At 39.7% G+C, this 19,183-nt stretch overlaps 1 protein-coding gene across 13 annotated transcripts in view; it reads right to left on the minus strand.

The window, feature by feature from the left end:
• DLG2 (discs large MAGUK scaffold protein 2) overlaps nt 1-19,183 on the minus strand; it is a 1,037,827-nt gene that overhangs the window by 866,068 nt on the left and 152,576 nt on the right. For 9 of the 13 annotated variants that reach the window (XM_074917850.1, XM_074917842.1, XM_074917820.1 and 6 more), the window contains one exon: nt 1,728-1,802. The exons of 2 other annotated variants lie outside the window; for them this stretch is intronic. In XM_074917850.1, the coding sequence (XP_074773951.1) occupies nt 1,728-1,802 (75 nt within the window). Of the gene's footprint in view, nt 1-1,727; nt 1,803-13,431; nt 13,830-19,183 lie in introns of those variants that run through there. 2 more of the 13 variants (XM_074917927.1, XM_074917868.1) reach the window with 1 other exon arrangement.

The raw sequence follows: 19,183 nt of genomic DNA on the forward strand, positions 1-19,183 counted from the left end.
GCTGAGGGTGCACTCAATCCCACTGTCTATGTTGTTGATTAAGATATCAACTAGTATATGTTCCTGAACAAGTTTCCACTAAAACAGTTTAAAAATAACACTTCTTGAAGTTATCTGATCTTAGACCTCTTCTAGTGCTAAAACATTTGTGTGACAATTCAAAAATTTGCAAGATAGAAGGTGTATAGATATTACTTCTGCATGCACACCTATCTGGTGTAACAAGAGACAAACAAAGAATACTCGAGCTAAATGCTTTTATTTTTAATGGTTTAGGAAGCAAATATCCTAAAAGATACCAAAAGCATTTAATGACACTATGTGACAGTCGGGTCTTGGTGTCAGTGGAAATAATTGAGTGCAACTGCTCCTGGCTTACTACAAATGCCCAGTACACTTCCATTTCTCAAAGCACCACACTACTATACTTGTGCTCATGGTACAACCCTCTTAACATAAACAAAAACCAACAAGACCACATCACAAAGTTGATCCAAAGCCTTTGAGAATGGAAACTAATAACTAAGAAGAGTTACTAATTAGTTACTGGGCTATATCCTCACCTGGTAAAAAACTGTTTAGCTCAACTGTTCAATCAATACTTCTAAGTGGGTTCATTTTAATACAGATCAACAATGATATAATTAATTTTAACATATTATGAGGACAACCAAAATCACAGGGTTTACAATCACTTGCAAGATTAGCAGGAGACGGAGTAAGAAAGAAAACTTGAATTTGTTTCTCATTCACTTACTCGTAAAAGGTGACAAGTTGATAGCTGTGGACCAACATCATGCTGTGGTACAGGACTAACAAAAACACCAGCTAAATCCTGCCAACTCATCAACTGAGATAAATCGTCATAGCTCTATTAGTTAGCCCTCTAATTTCCAGCATCCAAGGATTTGGCTCTATGGACAATATATGTTCAGACAAGACATAAATCAATGAAGTGTCAACTTGACCACAGTTTCTTTTTTCTCTTCCAATATTACTGTGTCTTTGATAGTTAACAGCAGATCGCACTGAAGTCATGTAATTGGCAGGAAGAGGAAAGCATTTACAAAGGCCATTTCCTATAAAACCAGCAGACAAGTTCACTCACTGCCCATCATCTCAGAAGTTATTGCTACCTACACTGGGCAAATTTCCCCACTTATTAGTCTATAAAGCACTTGGAATCATCACTCTTTCTTTCTTTCTTCCATGAGAACTCAGAAACAAAAAGATGCATCTCCCTTTCCTTGTGTCACTACCTGGGTCTCAGGACAGCCTGGTGCTCTAAACATCAGCTGTTTCTGGAAGCCCCCTCAAGAGCTTACGAAAGAATGGCCACAAACTGTGTCCGTGACCAGGCAAAACTAGCAGGCTCCCAGTCATCACACTCAGCTGGAGCCCAGAGTTAATAACAATCAACAGTAACTCCACACTCCTCTGAGCCAGACACCAACAACCACTATACCATGCTTGCCACTGATCCCCACTGCTCCATACGGAATGAATTAAATTCCCAAAGGGCCTGAACTTCTGAAGAAGGCCTGCTAAGCTACTACCCAACATTTCAACATCTCAAGCTTCCCAAGGAGTTCGATCTGGCATTAGGACTTGTTTCTGTTCTTTCTCAAATGCACTGAATACGGAAATTTTACCCGACAGGGCTCCTCCAAACACAGAGACTTACCATTCAGTCTCTCAAATCTGTGTATTAAAAGTCTCAAACTTACGGTAGAGTGCTGAATGGGTATCCAGGCAGGTGTTTCGACTGAGCATTTGTGGGATGGGCATCTGCCATGGCTCTGCTGCAAATAAGTGAAAACGGCATTATACATAACACAGTATGTGCTGCAGTCGCTAGGCACAATGGACTCCATTCCAGATGGAGCATCTAGGAGTTTGCTAGTGTGCTTTACACCTCACAAAGTCATTTTCCACTGTCATGTAGGAAAAATAATCTGCAGTTCGCAGGACCAAAAAGGCCTCAACGGTTATCCATTAGTTTTTTCTTTGAAGTTCTCAGTTACATGGGTGAACATATATCCTTCACCCACTCTGAACCCCAAGAATGTGCCATCTGGCTTTCCTCCACACTGGAACATTCAGAGAACAACAGCAGAGCTTAGGCAGTAGGTAGAGATTGGCTTTTTTCCCCCCTATTTCATGACAAGCTGCATTTTTCCATTATGTCCTCTTCAAACCAGTGATAGCTGCAGCCTGAACCACCCCAGGGCTATTTTTCAGGAGGAGTAGGTCTGTCCCAAATGTTTAGGGTGTGTTTCTTTGCTGAGCAGAACGCTCTGCTTGCTCTCCAGATTGGCCCCCAGAGGACATGGAGCAAGTACCCAAGACTCCTGCAGTTCCCTGAAACTTTTCAGAACCAGACGAGTGAGGGGTTAATTTAAAGTCTAATGTTCCACATGGCAGTGCAAGATGCAACCATCAGGCCTTCAGGCTGATCTTCCTGTAATCTCCCTTGCAGTGATTCAATTACATTTTAGCAAAGGTTTGGAGCCCATCAGAACAAATTGCACAGCAGATTGGGTCAGAATCCCTGAAGAAAAGTTCAGAATAAATTCTGGTATCTGCCACCATTACTCTCAGCATTTCACAGAAGAGTCAAACTATTATTTAGCTCCTTGAGTTGGAGGACTCTTGTAATCATGTGTGTTCCTGCTGGAAATAATGTGGAAAAAAAAAGCTTCCTTCCTTTTATTTTCATTTAAACCAGATACCTCACAAGCTACCTTACATGTAAGCCACATTACACCTTTCTTTTCCCCATGCTGAGAGCAAAGGAGAGCAACTTCAGCAAACACTAATCAGGCTTCACATGATTTTCAATTTTGAGTCTAAGTTGAGAACGTTAACTAACATGTTTTGTTCTTTATCTCCAAAAAGTAAACATTTGTAAAGCATTGCAATACTAAATACTTTTACAAGTTAAAAAAAAAAAAAAAAAAAAGTAAAAACTGTGCTTATCAGTTTCAGCTTTACATTCCTCAAACCTTAAAAACTGGTTATTTTTTATATTTTCACTTAGACAACTTTAAGGAATATTCAGAAAAACAGCTAGCAAGCAAGAAGCATTGTACCTTTAGAAGAAAGTTTAGAAAGTCTTGCTTAGAAGGATTTGAAAAAGTCACTGCTATCATGACAGCAATATCCTGTGGGTGTGTGTTATCTCCTCTAAGGAGGGGATGAATGCAACAGCAAACTATGTAATCCTATCAAAATAATAAAACTATAACTGAATTTTGATCAAAAGACTGCATGAAATATTGGTAATTATTTTTTCATTTTTTTAACAATTGTACATCTTCAGCCTTTAATCCAAAGCAAGAAAATTAATAATTTGCTTTGGACAGGAAACATTTTTCTGATTGAAGAGCCTGATCTTACAAACTCAGGTAACTGTGTAACATGTTTGTCAGGAGACTCCTCACATTCTTAAAGAGGATGCATCTGCAAAATAAAAGCTCCAGATCTCACAGAAGGAGGGGCTAATACTCTGCAAGTGTTCTTGACTTTAAGTTTTATCCCAAAATTGTCCCAAGGCCCAGAATCACATGACCCATGCTGCATATTCAAAGGCCAGAAAGACAGAGGTAACTGGGAATTGCTTGTAGGCAGCAGTTCTTCAGAGATCCCAATTTTTCAGCACAACTGCTGGGCCGATCGTGCATCTGGGCTGTAAGGCAACCTGCAGAGTTTGGCCTTTCACAGATGGATATTTGAATTATGGTGATGAAAACATGACATTGCACTGGTATTGTCTGAGAAATGCATGTCGTTCAAAGGCTAGGACTGAACACTTTTATCCTACATCTTTTTGGGGATTTGGAGTTGGATTTTTTTTTTTTATTACAGATGATATCTTATTTGAATGATCACTACTTTTTGTATTGTTGTGTAAAAAGCAATGCTTTTCATACCTTTAATATCTTACACCTTCACCTAGCTGAAACAGTTCTAAGAAATAAGTTCTAAGAAATAAGGTTGTATTATATATCAGCTGTTGGTAATGCTTTTCTTCAGGCAAGTGCTCCATTTTTTGGTGTTTTTTTTTTTTTTAAATCAGCCAAAAGCTCCAACATGTCACACCTAGAGACACCACCTAAAACCTACCCAAAAGGTCAACACTACAAAAAGTATTCTGCAAGAACAGGCAATACAAGTAAGCATAGGAATATATTGAGAATTATTTGAGGGCTGTAGAAGGAATTAGTTCCATCTGATTAGTACTACTAACATTTTCTCCAGTTTAGGAGCTTTGTGAAAATAATGATGATAGACCCTGGTCCACCACTACACTAGAAAGTTTAAAGTCTGAAAAGTGATGAAAAACCATAATTTGAAATCTTTTTTCTTCAGGCAGCCTTCAAGGGAGGACAGAATTATCTGTAGTCTGCTTTTCATGTTTAGTAATATTTGTATGGAAAAAGACTATCTCTTGCCTTGCTGTTTGGGAAAATACGTTCCAATAAAAGAGCTCTCCATCTGAAATGGAAAAAGAGAGGCTGTTTCTCCATAGCTTATGAATGAGTGATTTCCACAATCTTCATTTACTCCCTTTCTTTGAGGATACACGGCCTCCTGCACTAAGCTTCACCCCTGAGCCAGCTCCAGTGTGGTGATAGACACAGCTATCTAGGCGTAGGCTTTATCACAGCTTCATGCAATCAGAGCCTTCAAAATACGCAATAAGATCTTCAGCTTGTGTAATTTTTATATAAAGAGACTTTGGAACACAAAAGAATAATTCCATTCTCATTGCTGAATTCAGCATCAGTCACAGCTTTTTTTTCTGGGTTGATGCTTTAAATCCTTGATAAATTGCACAGCAATAATAGAGTCAGGAAGCAATGAAGTGATGACCAAAGTCAGATAGAGATGCTAACCTCTTAGTCAGAGACAGTGCAATTCCTTCTCTGGAGGCACTGTTACATGTAATTCCCAAATGAATAGGTTTATCAAGCATCCAGAAATGCAGAGCTCATAGATAACCAGGAGACAGAAAAGCACCACCTTCTGAAGACAAAACAAGGCTGCAAGACCTTCAGAGTCTGTGCACATCTATCTCCCAGCATACAATCTTTAACCAAGCTCCTTTCCTACATGCTTTTCTCAGTCAGGTGTTGCAATAACTGAGTGCTATTAGCACTGGTTAGAAACATCAGTAAACTGTGTCTTGCAGATAGATCACTACATTGCAGAGTGACAGCATCAGTGCCCACTGCAATACTGCAGTGGGAAATATTGCACACTGAGTATTGAAGTGGAAGGTGAGAGCTTTGTGGCACTGCATGAGAGGTTTCAGGGGACAGACGCAGTTGCACATCAACAAGCTCTCGGTAAGATTTCAAAGAAGAATTCCTCTTTTGTGTTGTGTGATGAACCATTGTGACTGCTAAGGGCATCAGGAGGACTTTAAGAGCAAGTACGTATAGCTTATTGCCACTTTCTCATAGGCAGGGAGTGATTACATATAGATCATCAACACCAAGTTTGGATGGACAAATATTGCCTAATGTGTCTGTGGCTGGAGATATATTTGGAAGCAGATCTTAGCTCTGCAGGAAGATGTAAAAAAATCCAGAGAGGATATCTAGGAATATTTTATCTGCTAAAGGTTCAGTGCTCACCGAACTGCATCACTCTGTAAGATCTGACTTGATATTCCTTCTCAGAGAAGACACTGGTGATCAGAGTCAAAAGCAGTCACAGTTCAGATTCCATTTGTATCCACTAGAATGGTCAAGCATATGACTTGCAAATTATATATAGGTCCCTGAGTGAGGTCTCCAGTAGCAAAAGAGTCAGCTGAAGTCAAACCCAGTGGAACACACTTAGCTACTCCTACATACCCTTGCAAATTATGTTCTCTGATGCAGGTGATTGATTTCTGAAGAAATGAAAATTGTAGATCTCAACTAGAGGCCTCAGACTGGGTAAAATATAGTCATATACTAGGCCATACCCCTGACCTAATGATTCACTCATAAATAACTATTCCCTTCTCCTTGACTGGACACATCCTCTCATTTTTCAGAAGTCTTGCATCAGTTGAAGGGAGAAAGAATTTGTATTGTAGTAGCAAACAGATTAAAACACAAAAGAAATGCATGTTTATGTTGAGGATGCATGCCAGGAGACACATCTTTTCTGCTTTTAGTGGCCTATTAGACATCACAAAGAATCCATTCGGTCTGCTCCAGCTGTGTGAAATGCATAAAAATGCAGCTCACTACGGCAGTAGGAAATGATCTTCCCACCTTCACCAGGCCCTCCGACTACTAGAGAAGGGACCTGCTAGGGGTGTATAGCTTGCTATCATTAGACAGTGCTATCATTAACTGAGTCAGGATGAGGCTCTTTTTGTTTTCTTTTTCTTGCTCAGTCTTCCACCTTTCCTTACATCTGCAGCTCTCCACTGCTGTGCAGTAGGATTAAGCCCTAACCATATCTGCCTGAGCAGTTAATTGAACATTTTCTTTTCTCAGTTTATAGAGCCGCTCAAAGATTTATGAAACAAATCACCCTTCTTCTTTCAGAGTTAAAACCAATCTCAATAAAGACATCTTCCTAAAATCAGCAAATTATAATCTAATGAAATCTACTGAAAATTTCAGTTGCACTAAACAAGGTCAACGCTCAGAAGAAACGAAATGTCACTCAGAAATGGAGATCAAAGAAATTCCCTTCCATTCCTGCTGCTGCCATAGAGACCAAGGGAGGGAGAAGAGGGGGAAGAAGAGATTTAACAGACTTAATTCTTCCTGAAATTTATAATTAACTACAAGGGAAAAGGGACAATTACCATATTTCTAAAGAATAAAGGAGAAAAAAGTTGAGCTTTTGACAAGATATAATTACAAGACATTACATATGCAATGCACATTGGTTTGTTCTGTGTAATTTTCTTGAGACTCCCCCCCAAAATGATTTTTTTTTCTAGAAAAGACAACATGTGTCTCATCAGTTTACATTCATAATGTTTGAAATCCAAAAGCTAGAGGCTTACAATAACTGTTCCAAAATTTAACTTTGGTAAATAAAGATTTGAAATAAATACTCAGATACACTCCCCATCTGTCAGACATCTATGAGTATGTTCTCCAGCTAAGATAAATGGTAATCAATGAAAAGGATCTTCCTGCTCTTCTAAGACTGTGCAGTTTAGCCAGCAGCCAACCCATAGTCATCAAAGCTGTCCTCAAGTACCACTTCAGAATAGAGTTTACTAAATCACATGTAAATTGCATGGATTCAGCACTATTACACTTTTAGGGTCTGGCAGGAAAACACCACAGTTTGAAGTGCTCATCAGCACCTAATAATGACTATAGAAAAAGATTTTGATTTTAGCTAAATGTGAATCTCTGGGGGGAAAATCATTATGTTTCCTTTGTTTTGGGTTAGTTATAGCCAGGAAATTCAGCACAAAAAACTTAGCTACCCAGTTTATGATTTAAAACTGCAATGATTCAAAGCCTGAAGTCTTGCAAAAGAAAAAAACAACAAATGTTGCCCAGATCTATTTAGCACAATTAACAATATGCAGGCACATAGAAATGTGGTTATTTTCTTGTTTCATATCCAGCAAAATTTAAATCAGATCCTCATGTAGCTCTTTACAGCTCTGCTGGTTTTGGTAAGATTATACTAGTCTACAACACCTGAGGCACTGGTTCAACCTCAATATTTATACCTAGCTTTATCATTACCTAATTTTGGGACTGACTTTACAGCCTCTCGGACATATACAGCTGATCTTGTAGGGAGTCCCACAAAACAAATTGAATGTCATTCTTGAAGTACACACCTTTTTAAATCTCATGGAGTTTTTTCAGATTAACACAATATAATGGGGGGGGGGGGGCACAATACTGTAAAGTCTATTACAAAAGCACTTCAACATAAATAACTGCTGTGAGTTTTAGCTATTTGCATTGGCATCGGACCACCATAACCAAAGGTCCTCATAGTGGATTCACCTCTGCAAAGCGAGACTAGCAGCTGGCATATAGTGTGTGGACCTGCTCTCCACCTCCAGCAGATGACCTGATCTGATTTACCATTCTGTCCTTCTGAGAACATCTTGGGACTGGTTTTGCTGATGTTCTAAATTAGAAAGGTTGGAAGAGTGAGGTCACTCCAGTAGCACCACCTCCACATTTTTCAATTCTTCATCCAAGTTCTAAAAACAACCTTTAAATCAACTGGGTTGGCAGTGGGAGTCAATTGTACTGGCTAAACACTGAATGAGGGATACAAGACCTCCCCTATCTTTCCCAAGCATGGCACACTATCAACAGGGATTTATAATGACATACTTAATGTAGACTGCTAGTTTCAAACTCAGCTAACCAAGCTACAGCAGCTCCTCACTCAGATTCACATAGATGCTATTGAAGAGGATGAGCTCTGAATTTTGACCTGTCTTCCATGTTGGAACTACGGAGAAAAGAAAGCTAATTCTGACAATAAGACAAGGTGTCAGTTTTAGAGATCTTCTCTGCTTTACTCTTAACTTCATGCTGCAAAGCGGAGTGCTGAGAGTGTGGAGCAGGAGAGACCTACAGAAGAGTCACACCATACCGAGGGTCTCTAGCCCAGATGTTGGTTCCGTACTTGACCGCAGTAGCTTCTTATTTTCCATGACCATTGTGCATATTGAGACTTCTGCTCACACATGTGTTAGAGCTTTCCCTTAAGTACATACTTTGGCGGTCCCTGTTACAAATACATTGCCGGATGAGCAGAAGAAAATAAGATAGATGTTGCTGGCTCCTGGCAACTTTTCCAGTCAGAATTGCACACATCCAACCTTGGTATGGATTAACAACATAAACAGGCATATCACCTTGCTTCCCAGCACTACTGCAAACCAGTTTTTTCTTTGCATCTTTATTTCATTCTTTTAAACAAATGAACTCAATCCTTAGAAAAGGTGCTAGATGGACAGCCACAAAGAGATATTGCTAATTTACCAAACTAGACTAACACAGAATTGTAAAAAAACTAAAAACTAAAAACAAAACCCCAAGCTTCTTCGCTAGTGGAATGAACTGAGTCATTAATTCTAAAATAAACCCCCCAAATGTACAAGATCTTTTTTCATTCACATGCAGAATCGTATTTTCCCACAGAGGTCAGTGACACCTGAAATAAGAATGGAACCTGTGTAGTGAGTGAGCTGGCTTAAACCACTACAGAGTTAAATGGAAGCTGGCAACAAGAACCTCTAAGAAAGAATAATTTTTGCAGAATTTTCAACATTTTGATGATGGAAATTTATTTTTGTAGCTAACAATACCAACAAGTTCAAGCTGGGCATTCTCCCTGGGTCTGAAGGTGGCCAGTTCTCTAGTTACAAGCTGGAGGACACAGCTCTGGGTCACAGGAACCCTGCTGCTGCCAGCACTCAGTGCTGCAAATTTGGGATTCAGGCAACAAACAGCTAGTGGTTTAGGTTTTGTGAACACATTGGGATTATTTTATTTGGTGTCTAGTCTATATGTACACTTTTGCAAGCTCTTCTTAAGACACAAAAGCTTTCAGGTGATAGCATCTGGGATTTTAAGCAAAACTCAAAATACACCTCCCAAACAAAACAAGAGGTGACATCAGTGGCAACCAACATTGACACTTCTTAGGGTCATTACTAATGTTAAGGATAATAAAACAGTAGACTGGATTTTCCAGGAAATTTTAAAATCTTTATCCTAGGAGAAGGTCTTTAGCTAGCCCTGCTTCTGACAGAGGACTGGATGGCCACTTGTGGTATTATTCAATTGTCTTTTTTTTTTTTTTTTTTTTTTTCCTGCTGTGATTATGAGGTGCAAGTATAAAAAAGCCTCAGCCTGACACCTCGAAATCATGAGATTTAAAAAAAGAAAAATACATTTTGATTTTCCTTCATTGGCCTTCTGGGTTTTAGATGTTTAGAGTTTGCACTTCTGAGCTCTCCTTTGTATCAACAAGGGCTGGAAAGCTTTCGGGTTTTTTCTCCAGGGAAAGCTGATCATCTTTTCTAAGCCACCTGACACCAAGAACTGGGAGTTTCAATGAAGCAGACCCTGTTTTATTGAGTCTTGTAGGGCAACACAGAGCTATCTATTTTCTTTTTCACCAGTGGCAGCTACTGTTGTATTCATAATTCTGTAAAAGGCAGAGGGATGGAAGGAGAGCTGACAGTAAGAGGAGAGGACAGCATATTGCCTCTGACTGTTTGGGAGGCACAGTGGGAATGTTCTTCCTTCTCAAAAACTCCTGGTGCTCCCACTGGGATGGAGTCTTGACCTAAGCTTTTATTTATACTGATTTCTTCCTAATGATAAAATAATGTCACAAAATAAAGTGCTTTATGGGATAGTGAAAGAAAGAAGCTATGCTGGGAACGTTATCAATTAAAATAAACTAGGAGGCCATTAAGAAGTCCTCCTTGACTGAGTCAGTATTTTCTAAGTCCTGTGTTCAGAAATGCATGGAAACATGAAGGAAATAAAAAAGAAGGGGAAGAATTTGTACAAATTAATATCTTAATTCTATCTTAAATATCTCTTACACTTTGGCTGAAAAAATAATGTCAGTAGGATTTAAGATTTGGCAAGGTACATCCAAAATTAATTTTATTAGATGGCTTCCTTCATCATATAGAGTTCAAAGCAGGATCTTTAGAACCATCGTACATAATCTACAAGGGCATATTCACACCACCACAACAGTTATGTCATTTTCTATAGATTGGAAATACGGAACATTCCAGACTAAATTTAATGACTATGTGTTAAAAATGTCAACTTTTTGAACAGTGTTCATCTTTTGTAGTTTAAATCATCTTCTTCACCCTTTTTATTATTTATAAGATCCTGAGAATAAAACTGATGTATTTACTCCCTCTTGACATTAAGATCCACTTTTACAAGAATGAGAATGTCAATTATTTGCACAAATCAGACAAATGGATATTCAAATAAGGGTAATTAACAGATCTGAGGCCAAAAATGACCATACTGTTGCGCTGTAGAAGTCATGCTTATTGAAATGAATTTTTTAAAAATCTCAAATGTTCTGAAAAAGGTCTGCTCTTCTTATATTGCTGAACGTTGGCATAAACTGATGCCATAAAAATTGTGTAGGTTTAAAAGAAGTAGAGTTAGCCCAATGCACAATAAAGCATGTAAGAGCAGATTATGGATCGATACGATATAATGTCACTGATGCAGCTATTTAAATATGGCACCAAACTAGATGAGAACATCAACTGTAATTTATTTGGCTTCAAGCCTTTGCAATATGAAAGTGTTCCGAAACTAGATTTTTGCCATTATTCAGCTCAATTACATATGTTAATATGGTGTTCCCACATGCATCCAAATAGCAGGTCACCTACAATTCACAATCCTATCTCATTCCAACATCGAAGTTGGCAGCAAAGACTAAATATCTGGAGTTGAATATCTGAGGCTCATATGCTTAACTTTCAGATCGTTTCAACCATTTAGTGGCGGATTCAAGAGACAGAAAAGCTGGGAGGAAAAATATTGTGTGTAGATGGATTCGGAAGCCCTGCTCAGAGCAGCAGCAATAGTGAGATGACGGTGAGTCTACATTTGTTAATGCCCAGAAGGCCCTGAGAAAGTGTTCAGTGGAAACTTTCAGCACCAATTCATAAAATAAAGTGGTAACTCTTGATATATAAGAAAAAGGCAATGGACCACGTTCTTCTCCCAATTACACCATCTTAAAAGTAGACATTCCCCTCTCCCAACGTCAGTTAGTACACACATCCTTACCAAACTCTCAAGGCTGAGGATGGTTGGGATTGCAGGTCCCCACTGCACCACTGGACACACAGAAGTAGGGCTAATCGCAGCTCTTTTTTTCAACCTTCCAGCTTACTTTCAATTGAATAGCAACATGTGGGAGTATCAATTGGATGTTTAGCACGATCCTGCATCGAGCTTTGTTCAGCAGTGCTGCACCGCCACCACTGAGCGCTTTTCACTGGTACTGCGTCAGTGGGCACCCGTGGGCGCCTCCGCTCTGCTCCAGGGCAGGTTGAGGATGTAGTCTCAGATCCAGCACGGCTTGTGGGAGCCAAAAGGACCTGGAAAGAACAGGAGGTGAATGAGGCCACAGAAGGAGTGTACGCTTCATTCACCTCCTGTTCTTTTCCCATATGGTTTTCTCCACTGACAAGATGGGAATGACAGCTCGCATCTGTTTCCATGGCTCCACCATGCTCCCTGCTCTCTGTGGCGGCCACCTAGCACCCCTTGCTGCTGCCCATGGGTGTTCGGGGTGTCTCCTCCTGCCCTTTGCCATGTCACGGATGGGGGTCCATATTTTGCATGGCCATGACACAAAAAATAACAGCAACGATGACAGCAGTGCTAACCACTGGCTTGCCTTATCGTTTACGAAGCCTTCAGGTGTTCTGGCTATGCCAGGCATTTTGCAAGTCCTCTGGAAATTAGGAAATTAATCAAAAATAAACCTGAACAGGAAGCAACTGTGCTGAACCCCAATGTCTGGACTTCCCCTGGTAATTGCTCCTTACAAATACTACCACCATGTGCAAATGCGGTTACAAACATGCGGTGAGCTGCCTGCCCTGTCACAACAGTAAGGGAGTTCTCTGATTATCTTCCTGTTATTTAATATTAAGTTAGTTTGCTAAGTTTGGGGACATCTCAAAGAATTATTCAGCTTATCCCTACCCTAGATCTTTAAGTTGGGAAGTGTCCTTAAGCTTATAGTCCCTAGCCTGCCACCGCTGTTGCAGATAAAAAATTGTTTAGAATCATGTTTAGAAGGAATTATTTAGAAGGACCATTCCCCAACAGTCATGTTAGATCTAACATCAGTATAAGAGTGCTGAATGGGGACCAAGGCATCTAGGACCTCAGGCCTAGAGATGCAAAGTAAGCTATGCTTCTCCCCCCAAAAGCCACAATAAGCCACAAGAAACTCGTATCTCTCCAATCAGAAACATCATGACTATCTAAACTACATCTGATTGGCCTCTTTAAATTCCTAGGACCCATATAATGCCCCCCCTTTTTTAAAAAATTCTTTAGTTTACAGAACAAACTGATGAGCTGAGAAAATATGTGCATTATACCATGTATTCTGAAAGTGCTCTAGTAGCTAGAGATATTAATAGACACAAGCATAGGCTAAGATAAAATATTAAATCATTTTCCTCTTGCTAGTAAAAATAAGTAAATTACATATCATTTAGGAAGTGATATAGAAACAAACTGCATAATCTACAGAAAAAGAGAAGAAAATGCTCACTGAAGCAAAGCTTATTTATCACTTTATCTTGCAACCTGACACAGTACATGCTCAATCTATTTAATTACAGGAACAGAAAAATAGCAGAGAAATATGTACACATAACAGCAATGTTTCCAGTCCTACCTTGGTCGTGACAATGCACAGACAATCCATTCTGTAAATCTCCACAGGAGTGTATGTAAATCATAAAAACAAATCAGCAAGGGTGAGGAAAGGCTTTTGAACAGCATGAACAGAACCGGAGGCTTGAATCTGCACAGCCTGCTTTTCCAAGTGGGGCCCTCATAAGAAACTCGAGTCCTCCTCCACAATGCTAAAGGCAGTCATGATGCTCACAGGGATCAGAAAACCCACTAGAAATCGTCTCAAGAAAAACTTCCAGGTGGCTTATCAGGCTTGATTGCTGCATTGTTCAATCTGTGATCAAAATATTCTGTTGAATGGTATGCAGCCTTCTAAATGGGAAGATGAGAACCACAACAAGCACAAAAGAGCAAAAGCATCACATTTCAGCCCTGGCTCTGGTTTCACAATTCTGATCTGCTGTTTCAGTATACCCATAAGATTTCCTTTGCCAAGTCTCTCTCTCTCTCTCTCTCTCTCTCAATCTCTCTCCCTCTCGCTCTCTCCTTCCCTGTCTTTTTTTTTCTCCCCCCTCTCGCTCACTCTCTCCCTCCTCTTTCGTACTAACTCCGAGCAAGCACAACACACACAACTATCAGGCCCATCTATCAAAGTGCTGTCACTTCTCTGCCAAAACAACTGCTTTAGGTTGTAAGGGTTTTTATTAAGAGCATGATTCCTACAAACACATATTGCTTGAAGTGCGTGATTGAAACATTAAGGTGTGTGCGAGAGCTCATGCGTCACATCTAGAATCACTCAGAATTACTAGGTCAGATTCAGATTCAGGAAGTGAATATAAATAACAGCTGGATAAGGCGAACTTTCAGAAAGTATAACAGAAAATAATCAGTCAGGGGAACAAAAAGGGAATTGAATATTTGCACGTGCACGCAGGTCTGTGGAGCATAAAAGTGATAGAATTCTAGTTTACCATCCACGGAAAAATAACCCACATTATATACATTATCGAAAGCTACAGGGGGGCACCTTTTTTTTCACACTTATTAAAAATAAATCAGAGTTTTAATTAAAAGAAAGCATCCCAAACAACAGATCTTAAAGACTCCCTAAGTTCTCTTCCAAACTTTTTGCATTTTTGACAGATCCACAGACTTAATCGATTTATCTCATGCTCTATATGCTTTGCTCAGTTTTACAGACTGTTTAGCCCCCAAAGCCCTACCTTTCTTGCAGTGATGCTGGTGCAGAGCTTGCCTTTCAGGTGTCTTACATGAATCATTCTGAGTTAGAAAGCTCGCTGTCAGCTCTTAAAGTCTTCCCTCTCTTACAGATAGAGGAAGAGAGAGAGAGAAGAAAGAGGGAGGGAGAGAGAAAGAGACACAGAAGAGGAAAGATATGTAAAATGAAAGCTCTGGCCAAAGAGAGAGGAAAATCAATGCTCCTATTCACTGGAAAAAAAAAATACAGCCAACTGGACTGTTGACAGCAACAAGAGGAAACGTCTAGACACCCATACATTACAATTCACCTTTTCAACACACTGGACAGCACAATTCCCCCTGGGTGCTTTGCTGAGGATCTCTCATTCTCACTCAGAGCTGAAATGTGTTTTCAATAAAATAAGCCTTTCCAAGAAAATGAAAGGATATTTAAGAGTCATCTCTCTTCCATAAATTACTCAGGTTATAACCTTAATATTCTTGTGATTGCTAAAGCAGCAAGAGGCTCAGTAAATGATACACATTATTTTGCCAAAATGAGGTCACTGCTACCAAAGTTACAAAATCCATAGTGAATCAGATATGTGGTCAGGGAGCAACCAACCCTCCCCCAACTATTAAAGTCTTGGTGGATATAACATCTTAAAGAGAAAGTCCCCAAAGCACTTGCAACTGTGTCTAAACTTTAACTCACTCTGAGCAACCACATATGCACAAAACAAACTTGATTTGTGTTTACAGACTGCACTGGAACTTGCAAGTTTTCTCCCGGCTGAGGTTTAGTCCAGTAGCCAAACAGTCAGACAATTCAACTGTAGACTACATGAAACAGGGAAATTTCAAACATCCTTGAAGTATGAACCAATTAACCATCTCCTTAAAAACAAATTATCCCATTAAAATGGTCTAACCTAAGCCACGTTTGTGCTCTTAGCATGAAAGGATAAAAGGGAATGCAGTCAACTCTTAAAAGAGGAGATATTTTAACACTTAGATGTAAAGCATCCAACAGTTTGTTCTCTTCCAATTGGTAGATTCAAGCTGATCTAGTAAGGTGTGAAATATTTCCATACATATAATTACCTAATGACTTGGCTGTAAAATTTCATATCATACTCGAAACTGGCATATGGGGATATATTTTGAAATTGGTCTCCAAGTGCATGATCTGTAAATGTTTCTACTTGCAAGTAACTCTACTTCTGTGAGCTTGCCCCAGTGAATTCATGATCCTATTTACAGTTTATATGAAAAACAGAGGGTTTGAACTCTATTGTATGTGAACAACATGACTCGTGTGTATCTGGGAAAAATCAGGCTCCATCAGTGTACCTAAAAGTTTCCTCCTTATCTCCTCCAATTTTTGAGCGTCACCTCTTTCCATCAAACACAACAAAGAGCATTTAACAGATCAGGATTTGCACATGTGCTACCCAAGCTTAGTTCATCGTTGAGCAGTACCGCCCCTGAAATGCTGCCACCTATGTTTTAACCTCAGCATCTCCTGTAGCCCCAGCTAGAAGAGACCCATACTTTTGGGGACACGGACCCCAGTTCCATTCTTCCATGGGCTCATTTTGGTTGTCAGGGCTCCTGGTCATACCTTCTAACACACATCTATCAATGACTCAACAAAGTCAGGGTTGCAGTATGGGAACAGATGACTATCAATGGATGTCCAGTGTTTCTCCCAAGGATACAGTTCCTCATTTCCATTAACTACCCATCCCAAACCCAAAAAAGAGGCTAAGCTGCTTCACTTTCTTCAATTAGATACTTTTTCTATTGACTTCTTCTCCCCAAGTCTAAGATTTTCAAATCCTTGGCACCACTTTTCCCTTCATTAGCAACAGCTCCTTCTGCTCTAATTTCTGCAGGTCATATTGCTGCTTAGTTCTATTTTTTCTTCTTCTCTTCCAGCCTTCATGGTATCTGTACATATGATCATGATTGAAATCTACTATAGAAAGACTTGACCCAAAAAACAAACAAATTGAGAGGCAGCCATCTGGGGTGAAAAGAGATGGTTTATAGTTGCTCATAGTTGATTTAGATGGTCAAAAATAACCTCTGTGATGAGCTCTGACTGTTGGGAAGCCTTAATACAGGAAGAATAACAACGATTTCCCACTGAGATACCAATGGCTCTGCTGATCAGGATGTGAAAACCACTTACTCAGGTGACTGCTTCCTTCTCCTCTAATTTTACCAAGGTGTCTATTTTTAAGTCATACACAAACAAACAATATGAGGTGAGTGAGTGAAATGTGATGTTCTGTATAATACAGTAATTTAGACTGGACAATTTAATGCTCCTTTCTGGCATTAAAATCTTCACTGTATCCAGGTACTTCCACTTGGATAACCAAAGCATAGAGCTTAATTAGGCCATTATATTTAGAACCAAAGCCTGTAACATTCAGCTGAACTGAATATTTGCAAAAGCAAGCTTCTGTAAAACCTAGGACCAATAAAGATTCTCTGACTTTTTAAAATCTTTTATGACATACCTTTTTAAACAGTTCTTAAATTATTTTGAAACCCAACTATTATAGAGCAAAAACTGTAAAGAGAAACCAATTCTCTAAAAAAATTTAAAAAAAAATTTAAGAAAATTTAAAAAAGCAAAACTGGCTTCATTATTCTCTCTAATTAAAACAGTAAAACAGTAGAAATTAAGAAAAACAAGAGCACTAGGTCTCCAAGTTTTGGAGTAGACAGTAAGAAAGGAGACACCTACCAGACTGCTAACAGCATTAGTAACGTCAGCGTCTTGGAAAATTTAGCCAGTGACTATTTAGAGCTCTATGCACCTACACAGAGAACACATAAACATACACATCCTCTTACAAATGTGAAGAAAGATTTATTTACTCCTAATGTATCTTAGATTTTGTACTATAGAGTACTTGATGATGGCATTAGATTGCCAGTCTTTCCCATGGGGTTATAATCTTCTTTTCAGGTCCTATATTGCACCCAAACAAGCTACAAATTAATACTTTCCCGATTACGTCTCTTCCAAGAGGGCGACTGGTGTAGTCATGAACTTATGTCTTTATGGCCAGATCTCATTTATATCACTTGAGTGCAGCTAGGTTGCTGTGCATCACAATTGGTTAGTTGGTTAACATCAGGATACAAGTTATCTGAGTAATTATATGCTAGAAGGGAAAATCTCATGAGACAACCTCATTATTAGGACTGGTTTGTGCTACATGCACAAAAAAACCCCCCAACAAATAACCACCAAAACTACCTATCTCACAGATCCTGGATATGTAGTTAGGAGCTGTATTACAGATGAATTGTCACAATAAATCCTGCTTGAGTCAGGAAGAGAAGTTAATACAAATTTCAAAAGGCGTGAAGTTCTGTATACCTTAGTCACTAAGAAATTTAATGCAGTTCCCAGGCAGAATCAGAAGCCCATGAGTGCTGGTGTTAATTTAAAGATCAACAAATTAGCAATTCTGCCCCTCCTGACTGCAGCAGCCCTAACAGCAGCAGTCCTGCAACTGGCCTCAGGCCCATGAGAGTCTCAAGCAGAATCTATTACAAGAATCATTCCCTTCTCCCATGCATGGCAAATTTCATTGCTATTTAGCACAATCAATGTTGGAGTCCTGACCAATTACTCTGGCCGGTAGCTTCTTCAATGAAAAGAAAAATACAATTTGTTGTTCAGTAGGGAAGCACAGACCTTGCCACTCTGAGCCCCGCAGGTAGATGGTAAAATGGGCGCACGGAAAAATGAATGCTGGACAGGCAGCTCCAATCCTCCATCACAAGGACTCTGCCCCCAAATGGCCACGATGGACACAGGCGCAATAGCCACAGAAAATACTGATTTCTGCTTCACAGCTGTGGAGGGGATTCCCTCTCTTCCTGTCCCAAGTACAGGCTCAGCTTACCACCCTTTTATTCAATACATGGGAGTTCACACCACTTTAACCAAGCACTGCCCTAGCACTCAAAAGCAAGAAAAAAAGGTGTTTGGTTTTTGTTTTTTTTTTTTTTTAACAGGCAACCTGAACTTCACTGGCCCTGTTTGCTGAGGGCCTTATTGTAATACTTAGCCCCTGGCTGATGCAGCCGCTGCTGTGCAAAGTCATTTGCCTTCAGGGGTGCTCAGTGGGACAGCAGGGTGGTTGCTGCCCTTCCTCCCCAGGAGTCAATGTAACCAAAGGATCACAGGCTAAGTGACCTGAGGATGTCTTCATTCCAACCTCCTGCTCATAGGAGGTTCAGCAGCAAGGTCTGATCAAGTTATTCAGGCAGTTTTCCAGTCTGGTTTTGAAAATCTCCAAAGACGAAGACAGTACAACCTCTCTAGTAGTCTCATTCCCACAAATTCAGCAGCTTAGGGGTCTATGAGAAGATAGTGAGGCAAACTGGGAAGAGTATGACTTGTAGGGTTGTAGGAAACAGACATTCATAATCACAGGGTGTGGAGCAGAGGATGGGAAAAGGTCCTCGAGCCATCCTACAGCTCTGAAAGGCCCTGGAGATGCCAGCCTTTTGAAAGCTCTGTAACCTTCATTAATTTAAAACTTATGCCTAATACT

This window comes from Athene noctua, chromosome 1 (assembly GCF_965140245.1).
Source record: "Athene noctua chromosome 1, bAthNoc1.hap1.1, whole genome shotgun sequence".
In the NCBI taxonomy this organism is placed as follows: domain Eukaryota; kingdom Metazoa; phylum Chordata; class Aves; order Strigiformes; family Strigidae; genus Athene; species Athene noctua.